The sequence below is a fragment of the Pipistrellus hanaki genome (genome assembly GCF_964339955.1).
Source record: "Pipistrellus hanaki genome assembly, chromosome: 20".
NCBI lineage: Eukaryota > Metazoa > Chordata > Mammalia > Chiroptera > Vespertilionidae > Pipistrellus > Pipistrellus hanaki.
In genome coordinates, this window is record NC_140522.1 from 12,585,365 (window position 1) to 12,604,864 (window position 19,500).

At 61.1% G+C, this 19,500-nt stretch overlaps 1 protein-coding gene across 1 annotated transcript in view; it reads left to right on the forward strand.

Moving 5' to 3' along the window:
• Positions 1 to 2,664: 2,664 nt before the first annotated feature.
• The window catches only part of ITPKB (inositol-trisphosphate 3-kinase B), an 84,372-nt gene continuing 67,536 nt past the window's right edge, over positions 2,665 to 19,500 (forward strand). Inside the window, exons 1-2 of the mRNA XM_084868855.1 lie at positions 2,665 to 2,892; positions 3,995 to 6,483. Of these exons, the coding sequence (XP_084724981.1) occupies positions 4,183 to 6,483 (2,301 nt within the window). The 5' untranslated portion in view covers positions 2,665 to 2,892; positions 3,995 to 4,182. The remainder of the gene's footprint in view (positions 2,893 to 3,994; positions 6,484 to 19,500) is intronic.

A 19,500-nucleotide genomic window follows, 5' to 3' on the forward strand; every position in this document is an offset into this window, starting at 1 on the left:
GGGAAAATATACTTGGCTGAGGATTTCTTTAAAAAGAACACTCTGGAGGCTGTGATATGGTGATGGCCATGAAGAGCTCAGAGCTGAGGCGGGAGATTCCAGTGGCCGGTGCTGCTTTTTCCTGTTGCGCTGCCCGGACCGGAATGCCCAGGGCACTGCTGACCGGAAGTGGCAGCAGCAGACTCTCTTACCTTGCTCCCCCTCCCAGGGGCCGGTGCTCAGCCCTTCACCGTGCAGTCCTATGTGAGCTGTCGGCTTCTTCATGGATGTCCTCCATCAGGCTGAGCAAGTTCTGTCTAAGTTCTGTCTGCGCTTCGCTTCACAGCGATGGTTTTATTATTTTTTTAATTTTAAAAGTATATATATATTTATGATATTTTTTTACAGAGAGGAAGAGAGAAGGATAGAGAGACAGAAACATCGATCAGCTGCCTCCTGCACACCCCCCACTGGGGATGTGCCCACAACCAAGGTACATGCCCTTGAACGGAATCGAACCTGGGACCTTTCAGTCCACAGGCTGATGCTCTCTACCCACTGAGCCAAGCCGGTTTCGGCTCACAGCTATGGCTTTAAAAACCCCACTTTGAACGTGGGAAAGTGAAAGCCCTGAGGAGTGAGGCAAACGCTCCCCACAGCTGCAGTGACTGGAACAGAAGGTGGAGATGCAATGGCCAGCTTCCATTCTGGCCTCCCACTCCCCGGGTTCAGATCCCAGCCTCGCCCCTCACCTGCGGGGGTTACTCAGCGCTTTGTGCTTTCCCTTCCCGGCTGTAAAACGGGGTAACAACAGTGTCGGTCTCAGCAGGCTGCTGGAGGATTGACATGGATAAATATTTATAATAGGCTTAGAACAGTGCCTGGATAATGATGAGTGTTTATAATTTTCTTTCTTATGGTCACTTACAATTCATGAAAGACAAGTAGATTCTGCCTCAGGAAGCAAGCCGACCAGGCCGGCTTCCAGAATGGGGTTTTGCTCCATCCTTCGCCCATCGCTGCTGTTCTTGGTGGCGCAGGTACAGCTGGTGGAATCACCATCCAGCTCTCCCTCCGGCTCAGCCGAGGCAGCAATCCGTGTGCATGTGACGCCTGACGGGCTGCTGGCTGCTGGGAGCAGAGTGCTGCAGGCCGAGTGCGCACGCAGGAAGCGGGGTTCTCCGGGCTGGGGCAGGCCGGTGAGGTCTGGGGGTGACTGGGAGTTCGCGGGCCTGGACGCTCTGTCTCTGTGTTCACTCCCTGCACCGATAGGCCCTCCGGTCACTTAAACCACGACACCTGACACGGCGTTTGCATCTTCTAGAACAGTCCGGGGTAAACTCCAGGGCGTTCCCAGAGCAGGGCGGCTCCTCTTTCCTGCCACCAGGGAACTGACTTAGGGACAGGGACAGGGTCGGCTTTTCTGCTTAACAGCTACCCAGATCCTGAGCCAACCCCTGAATGTACACTGGGCCCCTTTTATCCAGCCCCTTGGCGGGGCGAGAGAGGAATTAGCTCAATCCTTTCACCGAGTTAGAGTTAAAAAGACTGCACTGTGTCTGACTCCCAGGAATTCCTAGCTGGGAGGCCTCTTGGTTTCAGATGGAACGAGCCTTTTCCTGGCTGCGCAGCAGGTTGCTTTGCTCACGTCAACAGTGTTGTTGCATACACAAGCAGGAGAGCAGACTGCTACCAGCAAAGTTAAGTTTTCCATTTCCATCCTGGCTCCTGGGAGTATCAAACTGGATCCAGCCTTTAGATTTCTTAATCCCCTGAGCCTGGCAACTCTGTTTTCCCCTTTCACTAAGTGCTACAGTTTAGGGCTGAAAAGAATTATGCAAAACACCAGAGCTTAAAGGGGATGGGATCCCCAGTAGTATGGGCTGACACACCTTTACCCCCCCCCCTTTTTTTTTTTTCTCTGATTGGGGTTGGGGAGGGAGGGGAGCGGGGTTCTTGAAAATGAGCTACAGGATCCTGAGCAAAGAGTCTCAGGCTTTCTTTGTCCCAGAACTATCTTTTTCAAAGAAATCACTTTGAGAAGTAAGTGCAAAAATAGGCCAAGATGGCAGTTGCTGTGTGCATTAGTAACAGATGAACCTGCAAGGTAAAAAAAGCCTGTTTATGCCGCCAGCAACTGCACTGCAAAACCATCCACAGCTCGCAGCCCCACCAGCCTTCCAAAACATTAGTGTGATGTATCTAAAATGTGCAACTTTGCAACGAGGAGCCCGCCCAGCCTCCTCTTTGATTTGCATGTTTGTGTACAAGCACACAAACCGTTTACACGGGATTTCAGCGAGTTTTAAATGCTTTAAAAAAGGCCCCCACGATTTGCTTTGCTCAAAATGCACACTCAAAACTTTATTAAAAACGTTTTTCAAAAAAAAGAGTTTCATCAAGCTAGACCCCAGCAAGGCTTTAACCGAGCGGTGGAAAACGGATCGTATATCTTTAACCCGCAGAAGTTAAAAGGCTTTTTTTTTTTTTCTTGTTAGCTAACAATGGAAACTTTTTTTTTTTTAAAGTGTTTCCCTCCCTCGGTCTTGCCAAGCAATAGAAAAAAAAAAAAAAAAGAAAGAAAAACTTGTTCCGCTGAGTTCAACCCCAGACAGGCTCACAACTTCCTTCCTGCTTTCCTCCCCCAACCCCCGCCTCTCACCCTCCGCCCTCCTCCGCCGCACCCCCCCCCCCCCCCAGTTTCTTTCTTTTTTTTTAATCTCACGTTGAACAAACACCGAGGGAGCCGGGAGCAGACACAGACTGCGGGCTCTCTGCTCCGCTGGGAAGGGCGCAGGGCCGGGATCGCCGGCCGCCCCGCTTTTGTCCGCGCAGCCCGGGGAGGAGGTCCGGTCTGAGCTGCTGAACTTTCGGGCCATCTTGTGCACAGGACCCGGGAGCCTGAGGATTTAGGTGAGTTCGGCGGCTTTTCCATCGCTCCCGCTCCGGAGCCCCCTTCCCCTCCCGCCGGCCCCGGGGCGAAGGCGAGCGGGGCGGGGGGCGCTGGAGAAGCGCGGAGCGGGGCTGGGAGGCCGGAAGGGGTGCATTGGGGAGGCCGGCGCGGCGCTGGGTGCGGGGGGAGCGGGGGGAGCTGCCGGCGCTGCCCGGCTCGCCTGCCAGGCCGAGGGCCCCGCGCCTCCTCCCCGGCGCCCGGCGGCTCCACGGCCGCGGAGAGGCTGCCCAGCGGCGGGGGAGCCGTGCACTTGGCCGCGCTGCCCGGAGGGAGGGGGTTCGACCTCGGGCCCCGGGAGGTCTGCAGAGCGGGGGTGGGGCGGGGTCCCTCCCGGCTGCAGCCACGCACGCCCCGGGGACCTCCGGGAGCTGCGTCCTCCCGCCGGGGCGCGGGCGCGGCGGCCCCTCCGCGGGGGGCGGCGAGCGCGGGTTCCGGGACCGGGGACCAGCCGTCTCCGCTCCCGGACGCGCCCACACCCTCCGAACACACTAGTGGGCCACCCCCCAGGCCCGGCCGGGAAGGGGAACGGCCGGCTGGCGGGGTCCTCCGGACCGGAGCGCGGACGGCGGCGGCGGGAGGAGGCAGGGCCGGCGCGGGGCCGCTCGGGGTCGGTCCCGGAGAACCGGGGAGGGTGGACGGGGAGGGCCCGAGGCCCAGGGGCGGGGAGGCCCCGTTCTGCCCGGGGTAACCTGTGTGCGCTCAGGCGGAAGCGGGCGCAGAGCGGGTGGATGGGTGGATGCGCCCTCGGGCCCGTTGGCTGCACTCCGCCCCCTACCCATCCGCGGGCACCGGGGACGAGGCTTAGGGTTTGGGATTGGAGACCCCCCCAGAGCAATCACAAACCAGGGGGAGGTGGGAGCGCCCTCGAAAAAGGCACCCCCACCCACCGTGCTGGCCCCGGACACCCCCCCGCCCCCGGCTGCCCCAGAGCTGTCCCGGTGCGCGGCCCAGGGGCACCCGATCCCCGCCAGGTCGGGGTTCCGCGGTCCGGGGCGCCCCCTCCCCGTCCCCTCCTTCTCCCCGCGGGGTCCTGACTGTCCTCCTGTGTCTCTCCCTCCGCAGGCGCTGCCGTGTATGGAGCTCGGGGCCGGGGCCGAGCCCGCCGCCGCCTCGCCCCCCGCGCGCCGCCCAGGCCATGCCGCTCCGAGTGCGCGCCGGGCCGCCGGGCCTGCGGGGCTGAGCCGGGGGCCGCGGCCGGCGGCGCGGGCGGCGGGGCCGGGGCGGGAGCCGCGGGCGCGGGCCGCGGGACTATGGCCGTGTGCTGCTGCGCCCCCCACAGCCTGGCGACCATGAGCAGCGCCGACCAGGCGCGCAGCGGCGGCCCCCGGCCCGGCGGCAGCGACACGCCCCCGGGGAGCGCCCCCCTGAGCCCCGGCAGCGTGTTCAGCCCCGCGAGGGACGCCGCGTTCCTCTTCCCCCCGCCCGAGGCGGCGCCCGCGGAGCCGGGCAGCCCCCGGGGCTGGCGGAGCGGCCGGCGCCGGGCGAACTGCAGCAGCAGCGGCGGCGGCGGGAGCCCGGGCTGGGCGCGGGGGTCCCCGGGGCCCGGGAGCCCCCCGGCGCCGGAGGAAGCCCGGCGGAGGCTGCGCACCCTGCGGCGGGAGCTGCAGAACGTGCAGGTGACCCAGAAGGTGGGCCTGTTCGAGGCGCACATCCAGGCGTGCGGCTCCGCCGCCCTGAGCCGGGCGCGCTCGCCCTCCCCGCGCCCCCTCCGCAGCCTCAGCCAGCCCCCCGGGCGGCCGCCGGCGCCGGGCGAGGAGCGGAGGACCCGGTCCTGGGGCGGGCGGTGCTCGGAGGCCGCGGAGGAGGCCGCGGAGGAGACCCCCGAGGCCGGCCCCGCGGGGCGCGCACCGAGCCTCTCCAAGGACCCCGAGGGCGCGGCGCCTCCTCCCGGCCCGGCCGCCCCACCGTCGGACTCAGGGGCTCCGGGCCCGGCCCCGTCGGTGAGAAACGACAAGGAGGTCCCGGCCTCCCCGTCGGACTCGGGGGCCCAGGGCCCAACCCCGTCAGTGAAAAACGAGAAGGGGGTCCCGGCCTCCCCGTCGGACCCAGGGGCTCGCAGCCCAGCCCCGTCGGTGAGAAACGAGGAGGGGGTCCCGGCCTCCCCACCATCGGACTCAGGGGCTCCGGGCCCAGCCCCGTCGGTGAGAAACGAGAAGGGGGTCCCGGCCGCCCCACCATCGGACTCAGGGGCTCCGGGCCCAGCCCCGTCGGTGAGAAACGAGGAGGGGGTCCCGGCCTCCCCACCATCGGACTCAGGGGCTCAGGGCCCAGCCCCGTCGGTGAGAAACGAGGAGGGGGTCCCGGCCTCCCCACCATCGGACTCAGGGGCTCAGGGCCCAGCCCCGTCGGTGAGAAACGAGGAGGGGGTCCCGGCCTCCCCACCATCGGACTCAGGGGCTCAGGGCCCAGCCCCGTCGGTGAGAAACGAGCAGGGGGTCCCGGCCCGACCCCCCCATGATGGCGAACCCCCCGCAGCTGTGGAGACGGACAAGGGGGTCCCCCCTCCGGACACTCGGAGCTGCCCGGCTCCCGCGCTGGGCTCGGTCGGAGCGGACTCCGTGACGGCGACGGAAGTGGCAGCGACGGCTCTGCCCACTGGGCCACACCGCCCGCAGGACCCTGCGCTCCCGGCGGCGCAGCCCCCTGCGGCCCCCGCCGCCCCGGTGGAGGGGGTTGAGGGCCCGGCTCCGGGGGACAGTGAGACGAGCCCAGCCCCGGAGAGGGGCGCTCCCCGCGGCGGAGAGCCCCCCGGGACGGAGCCCCCCGGGACGGCCGAGGAAAGAAGTCCGCTCGGTGGCCGGCCGGGCTCTGGGGACCCCGACGCGGGCGCCAGGCCGGAGGAGAGGACTGTGGAGGCGCAAAGCGCAGGAGACCTGAGCTCGGCGGGTCCCGGGGTGACCCCGAGTCCGGCGCCGGCGGCCCGGGAGCCCCCGCCGAACTCGCACCCAGCAGACGGAGGGTCCCCCCCGCTGGGCCTGCACGGGGGCAGCCGCCTGGCACCGCCCGGCGCGGGGGAGGCGGAGGCGGAGGCGGAGGCGGGCGCTCCCACCCTCGGAGCCCCCGAGCCCTCGCCCCGCGGGGAAGCCGCGGCAGAGGACGTGCAAGAGGCCCGGGGCCTCCCCGCGGACGGGGCGGGCCTGCAGCCCTGGAGCCCCGGGGCCTGGCTGGCCCCCGGGGAGGAAGCCCGCCCGGCCCAGGGGACGTGGGGGAGCCCCCCGAAGGACAGAGCCGCCCGCCCCGGCCCCGAGCCGCTCTCCCCGGGGCGGGAGGACCAGCCTTCGCCGCGGGAGGCCCGCAGCCCCGGCAGCATCCCCGCCGTCATCATCACGGACATGGGCGCCCCGGAGGAGGACGGGGCGCTGGAGGAGGCGCAGGGCGGCCCGCTGGGCATCCTGCCGCTGCGGAAGCTGTCCTCCTCCTCCGCCTCCTCCGCCGGCTTCTCCTCCTCCTACGAGGACTCCGAGGAGGACATCTCCAGCGACCCCGAGCGCTGCCTGGACCCCAGCGCCGCGGCCTTCCTGCACACCCTGGACCAGCAGAAGCCCCGCGTGGTAAGTCTCACCCCGAGATTGTTCTAGAACTTGAGTTGCTTGCATGCCCCCTGCGTGTTCTGACTTTTTCCTGAGTCAGGGGGACCGGCCAGGCCCTGGGGCAGTCACAAGGCGGTGTCCTCTCCCGTGTCTGCTGGGCCGGGGCTGGCGCACTGACCGTGCGTTTTGTCGCTGTTTCCATGAACATCTTAAGAAACGCAGATTTTATGTAGGTCAGTGGTACTCGTGAATGTCCCCATAATCTCCCCGGTGACGCCCCGGGGAGAGGGAGCAGAGCTGCTCAGGGTGGCCGCTGTCTGATCAGGTGAGCCACTCAGGGCTGCGGTTCTTTCAGGCCACGGAGAGCGGACAGGGACCCACAGAAGGGACTCGGCCTCTGTGCTGAGAGGCAGGACGGTGGGGGTGACGCTGTGACAGGCCTGGGGTCTGTGGGGTGAGAGCCACTCCCTCAGTGAGTGAGGTCGGACATTGCAGTGTCCACGGGCCCAGTGTGGCTAAGACACCGCTTTGACGTATCCGTTAAAATAAAACTGTGCTCTGCGTGTCTCTGACCACAGAGCATTCGTCCGTCCTTCCGTCCGTCCGGTCAGCCTGCCCGCTGGGCGGGGCCGGGGCAGCCGTAGGTGGAAGCGGTAGGTGGCCACCCCCTGGTGGGTGTGCTTGATGACGGGCACGGCCCATGGCTCAGCGCCTCTGTCTTGGTCCATGTTTTGATGCCGTGTTTATTTCCGTGGGGTTGATCAGTCCGAGGCTGTGTTCGCTCTTAGGGGATCAGAGCGGCTGTGTTCGCACTTAGGGGATAGAGGATCGGAGCGGCTCAGGGAGACCGGCGTCGGAGGCAGCGCTTCTGAACGGGTCTGGCCTTTCTCTCCACTCCGGGTGTCAGGGAGTTTCCTGGCGGCTGCGGGCCCCGTGCGGCTGGGGCAGTGTGCGTGCTCGTGTTGGGTGGGGGTAGCCTTCCGATGTCACCGTGGACATCCGGCCCCGTGGGTCGTGCCTCTGTGACGTAGCCACGGCAACCGAGAACTCTGTTTCTACTCCACATCCCTGTCAGAGGCGTGTGGGTGGACCTCAAACCGTGCTTGCCCCTCACTCCCACTCCTGGAATCCCATCTGGATTTCTCTTCGGGGTCCGCGTTCTGCTGAGGATCAGAGGCGACAGGTGGCCCCAGGCGGCCGGGGACAGGGTCAGGCCTGGCCCACTGAGGAGGGTGCCCCCGGGGAGGGAGGTGGTGCAGGACGGTGAGAGGTGCTGCCCCCCGAAGGTGGCCGTTCTCCGCCTCATGCTCACAGTCACCAGCTGGAGACGTGGCCCTCCGTCACCCTCCCCTCTGCGTGTTATACCCCCAGGCAGGGCCGGCCGCCTGTAACTGGTTCTCCGACTTTCCATTCGCCCTCCTAGCGATCCACCTCCTGTGGGCTGGGTCTCTGGACGGTTAGCGCCTCTCCCGTTTGACAAGGGCTTCCCTGGGGGAGGAGTAGTGACAGGTGATCCCTGTGTGTGTGTGTGTGTGTGTGTGCTTTGTCAGGGCCCGCGGGACGCTGGCTGACTCCGGAGGGCGGGGGGCGGGGTGGAGGGAGAAGAGGGGGTCAGAGTAGCTGCCAGGCGCAGGGGTAGCCGTGCAGCCTGCTCTGTCCTCCGCCTTCCCCCCCACACAGGGGCCCAGACACCCACACAGCAGGCCGGAGGAGCCCTGCTGCCCTGCTCGCTGACCCCCACGGGCCGATGGAGAGAGTGTGTTGGGTGCTGCCGTCCTGTCCGCAGCAGCCAGACATCTGGGCGGGCTGGGCTTGTCTGGTGTCACAGATAAACCCTGGCCGCTCTGCTGAGGCGCTGGCACCAGCCCCTCCTCTGGCTTTGCTACTGTTCTCACACTCCCTCAGTGCTCAGCCTCACACGTGCTCACACTCACGCTCACACACCCACCACCCTCACAGGTGCTCACACACACTTTCACACCGTCACGCACTCCAACACCCTCAACCCTCACACACACTCACACACCCTCACCCTCACACATGCTCGCGCTCTCTCTCTCTCTCTCTCTCTCTCACACACACACACACACACACTCACACTCCCACCACCCTCACAGGTGCTCACACACACTTTCACACCGTCACGCACTCAAACACCCTCAACCCTCACCCACACTCACACACCCTCACCCTCACACATGCTCGCTCTCTCTCTCTCTCTCTCTCTCTCTCTCTCTCTCTCACACACACACACACACACACACAGGTTTGAAACTGGGGTTTGCGCGGCTCTGCCCTCGGCTGGGAGCCAGGCCGGGAGTGACTGCGGCTGTGCGGGCGGAGGGGCCCCCAGAAGCCCGGAGCCGGCTGAGCTGGGGGTCCCTGTCTGGTCTCTGGCGCCCAGCACACTGGGAGCCCCGGGGCGGGCAGGATGCAGAGGACCGCCCTGAGTTACAGCACAGGGAAAAGCCAGGCCTGTGGAGACGCCCTGGAGATGACTTCCCCGTTTAGATGATGCAAATCGGCCAGGGCCTTGTTCCTGGAAGGGAATGCGGTGAGGAGGGCCTCTCCTCATTTTCCCCCTCCCCCGTGGGAAGGCGCTGGAGGGCCGGGACACCCACGGCCCTTAGGCCTTTCCCCGGCTCCCGGTGAGCCCGGCGGCCTCTGTCCCGGCACACCGGCCGAGTTCCTCACCTGAAGTCTGTTTACGAAAGATCGGCCTTGAAGTTTGTTCGCAGGAAGTTGTGTTACCTGCCTGTGCTCAGGGGCTTAGATCCGGGCATTTATTCTGGGGTCTGACCAGAAGCGAGTTTCTCTGTGCAAGGAGGCGTTCTCTCTTTTGTTCTTTAAAGTAACTCAGGACTAACCAGCAGTCCTTCACTTTCCTCTGTGTTTCCACCCAGTCGTATCTGAGCCATTGAAACACCAGGCTTAACGTACTGTATTAAAATACGTATGCGTATCACTTTAAAAAAGTAGATCTTATTGATTTGCTCTAATATTGTATTATTAATTATGGGTACCAAAACAAACAAAAAAAAAACAAAACAAAAAAAACAAAACGAAATACACAAACAGTCATGCCCTAACCAGTTTGGCTCAGTGGATAGAGTGTCGGCCTGTGGACTGAAGGGTCCCAGGTTCAATTCCGGTCAAGGGCATGCACCTTGGTTGCGGGCACATCCCCAGAGTGGGGGTGTGCAGGAGGCAGCTGGTCGATGTTTCCTTCTCATCGATGTTTCTAACTCTCTCTCCCTCTCCCTTCCTCACTGTAAAAAAATGAATAAACCATATTAAAACACACACACACACACACACACACACAGTGCTGGCTGGCTGTCTGGGGGAGGTCAGAGGTTACATGAAGAAGTACAGTACAACATGTTTTGGCTTCATGTGCTTTTACTACTTGTTAAGGGCGATTGGAGTTTTGTTTCCTTTGCTGCTTTTGGTATTAACTAGTTTTGTTGTGTTGCCCAGTTACAGTTGACATACAGTATTACAGTGTTTTTTAGGGGTGCAGCCTGGCGTAGACATTTGTATAACTTGGGACGTGATCACCCCGATAATCTAGTGCCCGTCGCTGTTGTCTTGTTTGTGAAAAACTGGACCAAAAAAATCAGTGTAGAAGGGTTCTCTGAGGTTTTGAAAAGTATAAAACTTTTATTTGTGGGCAAACCAAATTAACATTTAAAGGCCTTAGAGGATTACTTGGGGGGAAAAGAAAGAATGTCGTGGTAAGTACTTTTAAGAAGGAAATTCCTTTCTGGATGAGAATGCCGAAGGCCGGGCCTGGCGGGGAGGGGGACCGGAGTCGGTTGAATGTGCAGGTTCCTCAGACGGGCCTCCTCCTCCGTCCGGTGTCTGCGGGGACAGGGTCTTCCCGGGGGCCTCGCACCGCTCAGGTCTGGGCGGGCCTGGGTCACTCACGGGAGAGCTGGGTGCTGCTCCGATCCGTTTGGGGACAGAGAGACCCAGACTCGGCGAGAGGAAGGGCCCTGAGGACACATACCCGTGGGCGCCTCTCTCGGCTCAGGTTCCTGCTCTTACAAGGTGTCTGCCGCCCAGGGTGACGTCACGGGGTCTGTCTGTTCTGAGTGCCTCTGACTGCGTAATTCCAGACGTCTGACTTCAAACAGGGTGCAGGGGGCACCTCAGCGTGTCTGGGAGTGGGACAGGATTCCCTCGGTGTAGACCTCGGGCACAGAGGCCACACACCGGGCACTTTTTGTTTTGTGCTTTCACTGAAGACTGATTAATGGATCCGCCTGTCATCTCTCTCTTTGCCGGAAGACTGGTTCTTTGTAATTTCGTGTTGAGAAAAAAAAAAAAAGGCATCAAAACAAGTCGTCAGCAGGATCCCAGGATCCTCATTAGTACTCAGGCTGGCATGAGGATGCCAGGACACAGACCGAGAAGTGGAAAACGCTGGTAGCTGAGGGCTGTGGCCTCCTCGGAGGTTTCTGTTTGGAAGGCGAGGCTTTGCCTGCAGACAGCCAGCACGTCACTCCCAGCGTCTTTTGCTTTTTCACAAATAAGAAAGCAGATCAGCCAGCTGAAAATTCTTTCAAGTAAAGGTGGACGGTACAGAGAAAGAGAGAGGCTGGTGTGTAGGCATTGCAAAAGCACAGCTCCGGGCTCATCTCCTCTTTAGGTTCCGTAAGAAAAGCACAGGAAGCCGAAACCAGTTTGGCTCAGTGGATAGAGCATCGGCCTGTGGACTGAAAGGTCCCGGGTTCGATTCCGGTCAAGGGCATGTACCCTGGTTGTGGGCACATCCCCAGTGGAGGGTGTGCAGGGGACAACTGATCGATGTTCCTCTCTCATCGGTGTTTCTAACTTTCTATCCCTCTCCCTTCCTCTCTTTAAAAACCAATAAAATATATTTAAAGAAAAAAGAATAAAAAAAAGAATTAAAAAAAAGAAAAGCACATGAAGCCAGTCCGTCGCCGCTTAGGAAAAAGGCATCTCAGGGTAAAAGAAATCACTTTCAGGACGGCTGTTCCTAAGCACTGGATTGCGGTGGAGTCACGTTTGTGATTGTGTTGGCACACACCTGTTACCTGCAGCTACTGATAAGATTAGTTTATTTATATTCCTAGGAGCACGGATAACATTGTTTAGGCTTATTTTTATTTGGTCAGGTTTGGTTTTGTTATCTAAAGATGGAATTTAAAAATATTTACTGAAGAAAAATATTTTTTAAATATATTTTTTTATTGATTTTTTTTTTTTTTTTTTACAGAGAGGAAGGGAGAAGGATAGAGAGTTAGAATCATTGATCAGCCGCCTCTTGCACACCCCCTACTGGGGATGTGCCTGCAACCAAGGTCCATGCCCTTGACCGGAATCGAACCCGGGACCTTTTTAGTCCGCAGGCTGACGCTCTATCCACTGAGCCAAACCAGTCACGGCTAAGGACCCACATTTGCATTCTCCTTTTCACTTACAAAACTTCACTAGTGGATAAACTCCTTACTCACCTTGGGAGAAATACCGTGGCTCTAAAAGCAGTACATCTTTAAAAAGCATTGTTATAGGGATGGGTGAGTGAATGAAGCAATAGGCGGGAGGCAGTATCTCATTATCTGTCCATCAAAGAAATGCTAAACCACCAGGAAGATGAAGAACAAAGAAAGGGGAACAAGGACAACGAAGCCAGCTCATTGCTATTCCTGTGGCCCGGACCCAGAGGAGTCAGGGTGACAGACTGGGGTTTAAGAGACTTGAGGTGAAACTCAGTCTGCAAGCCCTCGGGAACCATGGAGAGGGGATGTGACCTCCCGGGGTCAGAGGTCAGTGATGCAGTGTGCATTTAAGTACCTGGCAGGCACCTGGCACATACAGAGGCTGCAGGGACGCTGTTGGAGGTGGAGCTGGGGGACGTTGGAGTGCTGGGAGGCCTGTCTGGCGGAGAGTGCCTGGGGCCCTTCGGCGGAGACAGGAGATGCTCTGCAGGGGTTTGTCAGGTCCGGCTCCTGCTGTACAGCCCTGGGGAGTGGTTCTGCTAAGACGCCTGGATGAAATTAAATTCCTCAGAGGCTGGTCCGCACAGGCCTGGGTGGGACTGCACAGTCCTGTCACTTCTCCACGGAGTGCTGAGGACAAGCTGGCTTACCTTCCAGAAGTCGGGGCTGCTTCCTGGTGTCATTTCTGTTTGCCCAGTTGCTGGGTTGGGACATTTTAAGGCTGGAAATGAGAGAGACACAGGGGCTGCAGCGGAAGTGCACCCTGCACAGGCCTCGAGGACCAAGGTCAACAAGGACTCCTTTCTGCAGTTTTTACAGGGAAGACCATTCCCATGTTTCCTACTCGGAGGCAGGGCCTTCCGAGCTTTCTCTGATGGGAAATGACTTGTAATCACCATCACCATCACCACCGCCATCACCACCATCACCATCATCACCACCACCCCTACCCCTCCACCCCCACTCCCACCATCATCACCATCACCATCACCATCAAGTCTATCACCATCATCACCATCACCATATCATCACCACCATCACCACCACCACCATCACCATCATCACCATCACCATCACTATATCATCATCATCATCACCACCATCACCACCACCACCACCATCACCATCAGGTCTATCACCATCATCACCATCACCGTCATCATAATTATCACCATCACCATCACCATCACCATCACCACTATCAACATCACCACCATCACCATCACCACCATCACCATCAACATCACCATCACCATCAGGTCTATCACCATCACCATCACCATCACCATCACCATCACCATTGTCGTCATCTTCACCACTGTCATCATTACCACCATCATCACCACCACCACCATCATCACCACCACCATCACCATCATCACCATCATCATCACCATCATCACCATCATCATCATCATCATCATCATCATTTTGCTGGTAAGCAACATGCAGGCTGTAGATCAGCTTGTCTGGCATGTTGTTCAGCAGTTTCATTAAGAAGTCATTATTGCCCTGGCTGGTGTGACTCAGTGGATAGAGCCTCAGCTTGTGGACTGAAGGATCCTGGTTTGATTCCAGTCAAGGGCACATGCCCCGGTTGTGGGCTCGATCCCTATCAGGGGGTGTGCAGGAGGCAGCCAATAGGTGGTTCTCTCTCATCCTTGACATTTCTATCTCTCTCTTCCTTTCCGTTTCTGAAATCAATTAAAAAATATATATTTTTAAAAGTCACAATTAGAAAACCTATCTTTCCTCTCCATGGAGCTGTATTTTATTGACTGGATATCACTTAATGGAAATACATTCAACAGAAGGCTACTAGTCAATATGTACTACATTTTTTTTTTTTTTTAATTTCCTGAAGTTTTTACTTCTGTTTTGCTCCCAACCAGCTCATAATCTTCACAAGTAAAAGGCAGGAGCCTCGGGCAGTAAGCAGATGCGTGCTTATGTCCTAAGTTCTAGTTCAGGGGGAGTATGGCTTTATCTCCAGTCTCGGATCACGCAGCCCGGGGGGTGATGGGTAATTTTCGACCGAAGCGGAGCTCACTGTTATCCTGTTAATAAAAAACACTGTTATCCTGTTAATCTCGCATTTCACATCTGTGGTGAGATTCTGGGTGGAAAGGGAAAATCAAGTGTCACAGCATCTCCAACAGAGACGTTGAGATTATTTCCGTTGGCCTGGTGGCTCTGATTAGGGTCTGCCTGACCCAGCGGTGACTCTCTGCACCAGCGGGGCGGGGTATGGGCCCACCCCGGCGGGGGGAGAACCTTCCAGAAGGGAGGGCCACGTGCTCAGGTTCATAGAGTTGGTCTTCCTGCCTCAGGGGGCCGGAGTGAGGTGCTTCTGCCCTTGGATTTGGGGGCATCGGCAATCTTTTATTCTTTGCTCTTCTTACGGGATTCTCTGCATTCTGCTCCCCCTCCCCCAGTCCGTTTAATCAGAGTGGATACGCTGGTGGAACTGGTCCCCATACATTTCATGTAACCGGCGCTTACTATGTTCGGATGCTCCGGGTGTGCAGCCTGCCGCAGGCCGGAGGATCTGGTTCCCCGGTGCCTGGCCGCCCACCGGTCTCTCTGGGAACGCCGGCCTGGGAGGCCTGGGCAGTGACACCAGAGGTCCCCGGACCCCCGGGCTGTTCCCAGCGAGTGTTTTCCCAGTGTCTCTGACATTCTTTCCGGGCTCAGCTCCGTTTGTTTTCTCCTTCTCTATGGCGATGGGTGGCCGAGTCGCCGAGTTAATGCCGCAGGCTCTGCGGTTAAGTGCTGCGTCCACCGCGGCGGGAGCTGGCCTGGGCCCCTCCTCGGCTCTCCGGGCCAGCTCGCTCTCCGGAGAGGAGATCAGTGACGCCCCGCTCCGAGCTGGGCCCCGGGGAGCTGGGCGGGGGTGTGGAGAGCTCCTCGGGAGAACCACGCCTGTCCCCCTTATCTGAGCGGGATCCGTTCGCAGGAAACCCAAAGGGCCTGCGCCTGATGGTGCGATAAACAGCTTAATCCCCGAACAATGTCAAGTGGAAAATCCGGCCGCAGCCAGCAGCTTAGGACACAAGTGGCCGGGAGGTTCTGTCGGGACAGCAAGTCCTGGGAAATCCTCACCAGTAACACAGCCGGCTGATGGAGGGGAGGCGCTGAGCCCGCGGTCATGGACGGCCCGGTCTGTGCAAGACCCTGAGATCTCCTCCTCTTTGCCGCCATCGTTCGGCCATCAGAGCGGCAGGCGGAGGGTGCGGAGCGTCTGAGTGATCCGGTGATTCCGGTGCGGAGCGTCTGAGGGATCCGGTGATTCCGGTGCGGAGCGTCTGAGGGACCCTGGTGATTCCGGTGCGGAGCGTCTGAGTGACCCCGGTGATTCCGGTGCGGAGCGTCTGAGTGATCCGGTGATTCTGGTGCGGAGCGTCTGAGGGACCCCGGTGATTCCGGTGCGGAGCGTCTGAGGGATCCCGGTGATTCCGGTGCGGAGCGTCTGAGGGACCCCGGTGATTCCGGTGTGGAGCGTCTGAGTGATCCCGGTGATCCCGGTGATTCTGGTGCGGAGCGTCTGAGGGACCCCGGTGATTCCGGTGCGGAGCGTCTGAGTGATCCCGGTGATCCCGGTGATTCTGGTGCGGAGCGTCTGAGGGACCCCGGTGATTCCGGTGCGGAGCGTCTGAGTGATCCCGGTGATCCCGGTGATTCTGGTGCGGAGCGTCTGAGGGACCCCGGTGATTCCAGTGCGGAGCGTCTGAGTGATCCCGGTGATCCCGGTGATTCTGGTGCGGAGCGTCTGAGGGACCCCGGTGATTCCGGTGCGGAGCGTCTGAGTGATCCCGGTGATCCCGGTGATTCTGGTGCGGAGCGTCTGAGGGACCCCGGTGATTCCGGTGCGGAGCGTCTGAGGGATCCCAGTGATTCCGGTGCGGAGCGTCTGAGGGATCCCAGTGATTCCGGTGCGGAGCGTCTGAGTGATCCGGTGATTCCGGTGCGGAGCGTCTGAGTGATCCCAGTGACTCCGGTGCGGAGCGTCTGAGTGATCCCGGTGATTCCGGTGCGGAGCGTCTGAGTGATCCCGGTGATCCCGGTGATTCTGGTGCGGAGCGTCTGAGTGATCCCGGTGATTCCGGTGCGGAGCGTCTGAGGGACCCCGGTGATTCCGGTGCGGAGCGTCTGAGGGATCCCGGTGACTCCAGAGCCGCGGGGCCGCCGCCGGAGCGTGGCTGGGCGCTGAGGGGTCCGTGAGCTGGGGAGACAGCCGTGCTCAGATTGGGCCTCGGCGGGCGTTGGCCTCGTCCTGTGAAATGGGTACGTGGTGCGTGGCCGCTGTGGGCCTCCCTGAGACACGTCTGCAGAGTCACTGGAGAGAGAGAGCTCTGTCCCGCCCAGGTAGTGTCAGCGATGAGGCTCTGACGTCCCACCGGAGACGGGCATCCTAAACAAACGTCCAGTGAACGGGAACAGCGACGTGGTCTCAGAGGCAGCGGTGCCCCCGCGGCGGGCTGAGCCTCGATCCCCGTCCTCCCGTGCCCGTGGCGGGGCAGGGGAGGGCGATCGCTGGGGAGCGGGTGCGCTGCCCCCAGCGGGAACAGCAGGTCTGGGGCTCCTCCAGCCGAGGTCTGGGGGCTCCTGGAGCCGAGGTCTGGGGCTCCTGGAGCTGAGGTCTGGGGCTCCTGGAGCTGAGGTCTGGGGCTCCTGGAGCTGAGGTCTGGGGGCTCCTCGAGCTGAGGTCTGGAGGGGTTTGTGCCGGAGGAGGATTGTTCTGATGGCAAAGGGAAGCGGTTTGTCTGCCAGACCTGAACCCACAGCCCCCCCCGGGGTCCCAGACCTGAACCCACGCCCCCCTGGGCCCCAGACCCAGGCGGGTTCGTTCTCTGGGCTGCGTGAGGGGGCTCTGACGTGAGCATGAGGACCCTCTCTGTGGGCTGTTGTGAACGTGAGGGGAGATCAGCACACGGCCGCACAGGCCGGCCGGCGGGAGGGAGGGAGGGAGGGAGCCTGGCCCGCCGCCTCCGGCTGGCACAGGCCGAGTCCTTGCCCAGCGGCTCCTCGGGGCCCTCGATGATGACAGCGATGATGACAGCAGCGGGCTCACTTTCCAGGGAGGCTCCAGAGAGGCCGCACTGGTTACCGGGGCTGGGGCTTGAGGGTAAAAACAATGGGCTGCATTCAGCGGGTGAGGGGTGTCAGGTTATCGCCCCCCCCCCCCCCCCAGCCTCTGTTCTCTCTGGAGGCGGAGCCTGGCTGACCAGACGCCCAGCTTTGGGGACAGGCACGGCTCCGCCCCTCCTCTCCCTCCCTGATCCCCCGCTTTCTCTCTTTCTTTCTGGTCAGTCCTCGCCCCAGGAAATCTGTCCATGGATTTTTAGAGAGGGGAAGGGAAGGGAAGGGCAGAGACAGAGAGAGAGACATCCATGTGAGAGACACATCGATGAGTTGCCTCCTGCACGCACTCTGACCAGGATCGGGGATTGAGCCCTTGAGCAGAATCGAACCCGGGACCTTCAGTCCGTGGGCGGATGCTCCGTTCACGGAGCCACATGGGCGAGGGCTCCCTGCGTTCCTGGCGCCTCTCTCGGAGCCCCGTGGCTCCTAGGGAGCCGGAACGCACGTGTGCCCACTGCTGGGCATGCCGTGGCCCTGCCAGGTGACAGAGCACGTGTGACCGCGTGCCCGAGCGGCCGGTCGCTCCTGTGCTGTGGGTGCCGGCGGGCACTGATGGTGGCAGAGAGGAAGTTAGGGGCTCTTCCTCAGGTTACAGCGAGGTCTCCCCCCCTGCGGCCTGGGGGCCGGGCCGGGCGGCCCCGGGGCCTCTGTGCCCACCCACCTCCTCTCCCCGGTGAGTGGAGGGAGCCCGCCCAGCACCCCCAGTCACAGCCGCTCTCCACCACCATCCTGGTGAGCTGCGGGTGCCCGGGCGGCCTGCCTTCTGGACTGTCCCTCAGGCGGGTGGTGGGTGGTGGGTGGCGGGGTGGAGGGACAGCCGGCCAGGTGGCTGGGCCCAGCAGGATGGACCCCAAACATAACAGCTCCCTCTGGGAGCCCCGTGAGGCCAGGGGCCCTGCGGTGTGACAGGAGGCGGGGCCTGGGGGGGTGACAGGCGTTTGCTGTGTGCCGCGGAGATCCTCTCTCCTGGCTGTAACACGGGGGGCTGGGGGGGCCGTGCTAACCTTGGGGTTCGCGTCTTTCCACCGGCCTCGCCTCCCGGTGCCCACATGGCCGGTAGGTGGCCAGACACCAAGCAGAGGGTTCCTTCGGGGACAGTGTGGGGCCGGCGCCCTCCGGAGCCTGGGGCCTCCGCCTGGCCTGTGCTGACCTCTCCCCTGGCGTCAGCCTTCTCCCCCCCACTCCCCCCCCCCGTTTGCGAGGATGGAGGGCCGCCTCTGGGAAGGAAACCTCCAAAGGGACGTGTCAGCATGTGGTAGCCTTGACCTCAGCCTTGACCTCAGCCTTGACCTCAGGCGGCGAGTGGGGAGCTCGGGGGACAGTAACTCCCTATTGCCCAGCCGATGTACACACGGACCTCATGAGCTTTGATCGATCATTAGTGTCGATCGTTAGCTTCAATCATTAGTGTCGATCATTAGTATCAATCATTAGTGTCGATCATTAGCATCGATCATTAGTGTTGATCGGGCTACCCTACAGGGCCGGTGCCTGTTCACCTCGCGGTGTCACAGGGCCCCTTACACCGGCTCGCTCCCCCGCCCGCTGGGCCGCACGGGGGCCTGCAGATCCAGGCTTCTTCCCCATCCTGAGCCTGGCATCGGACCGGCCCCGGCTTCCTGCCTGTGCCCGGCCGCCCACCACGTCTCCGGGGAAGGCGAGCGGCTCCCGGGAGCTGGCTGCGGGGGACGTGGGCCGCGGGGGACGTGGGCCGCGGGGGACGTGGCCGCAGGGGACATGGCGGCGGGAGGGAGGCCGAGAGCCCCTGGTGGCCGCCGCTGGGCTGACGGCCTGGCGCTGACGGCCTGGCGCTGACGGCGTGCGGACATGGGAACTGGCCGTGGAAAGGAGGCTCGGGAACCTCCGGAAACAGGTCAGTGACCCGGGCCCGGGCGTTGAGAGAAGGGAGTCCCGAATCCAGGTTTAAAAGCCCCGCTGCTGCCGAAACCGGTGTGGCTCAGAGGATAGAGCGTCAGCCTGCGGACTGAAAGGTCCCAGGTTCTATTCTGGTCAAGGGCATGTACGTTGGTTGTAGGTATGCAAGAGGCAGCTGATCGGTGTTTCTCTCATCGATGTTTCTCACTCTCTATCACTTTCTCTTCCTCTCTGTAAAACATCAATAAAATATATATTTTTTTTTAAAAAAAAGGTCCCGTTGCCCACAGGACAGGAGGACGGGGAGGACGGGAGGACGGGAGGACGGGGGGGACAGGAGGACGGGGCCCGGCTCCCCGTGTTCCTCAGGACGCCGGGGGCTGTGCCGTCACTGGGAACGCAGCGTGCATGGCGGCGTCTCAGGCTGCACGGGTGATAACACACAGCACGCGGTTCCTGGAGTGTCTGGGCTGTGCCAGGCATGTGCCCTGAATGACCGGGTTCCGTGTCTGTTAGGGGTATCTGATTTCCCTCCTTCCACACCGGGCAGACG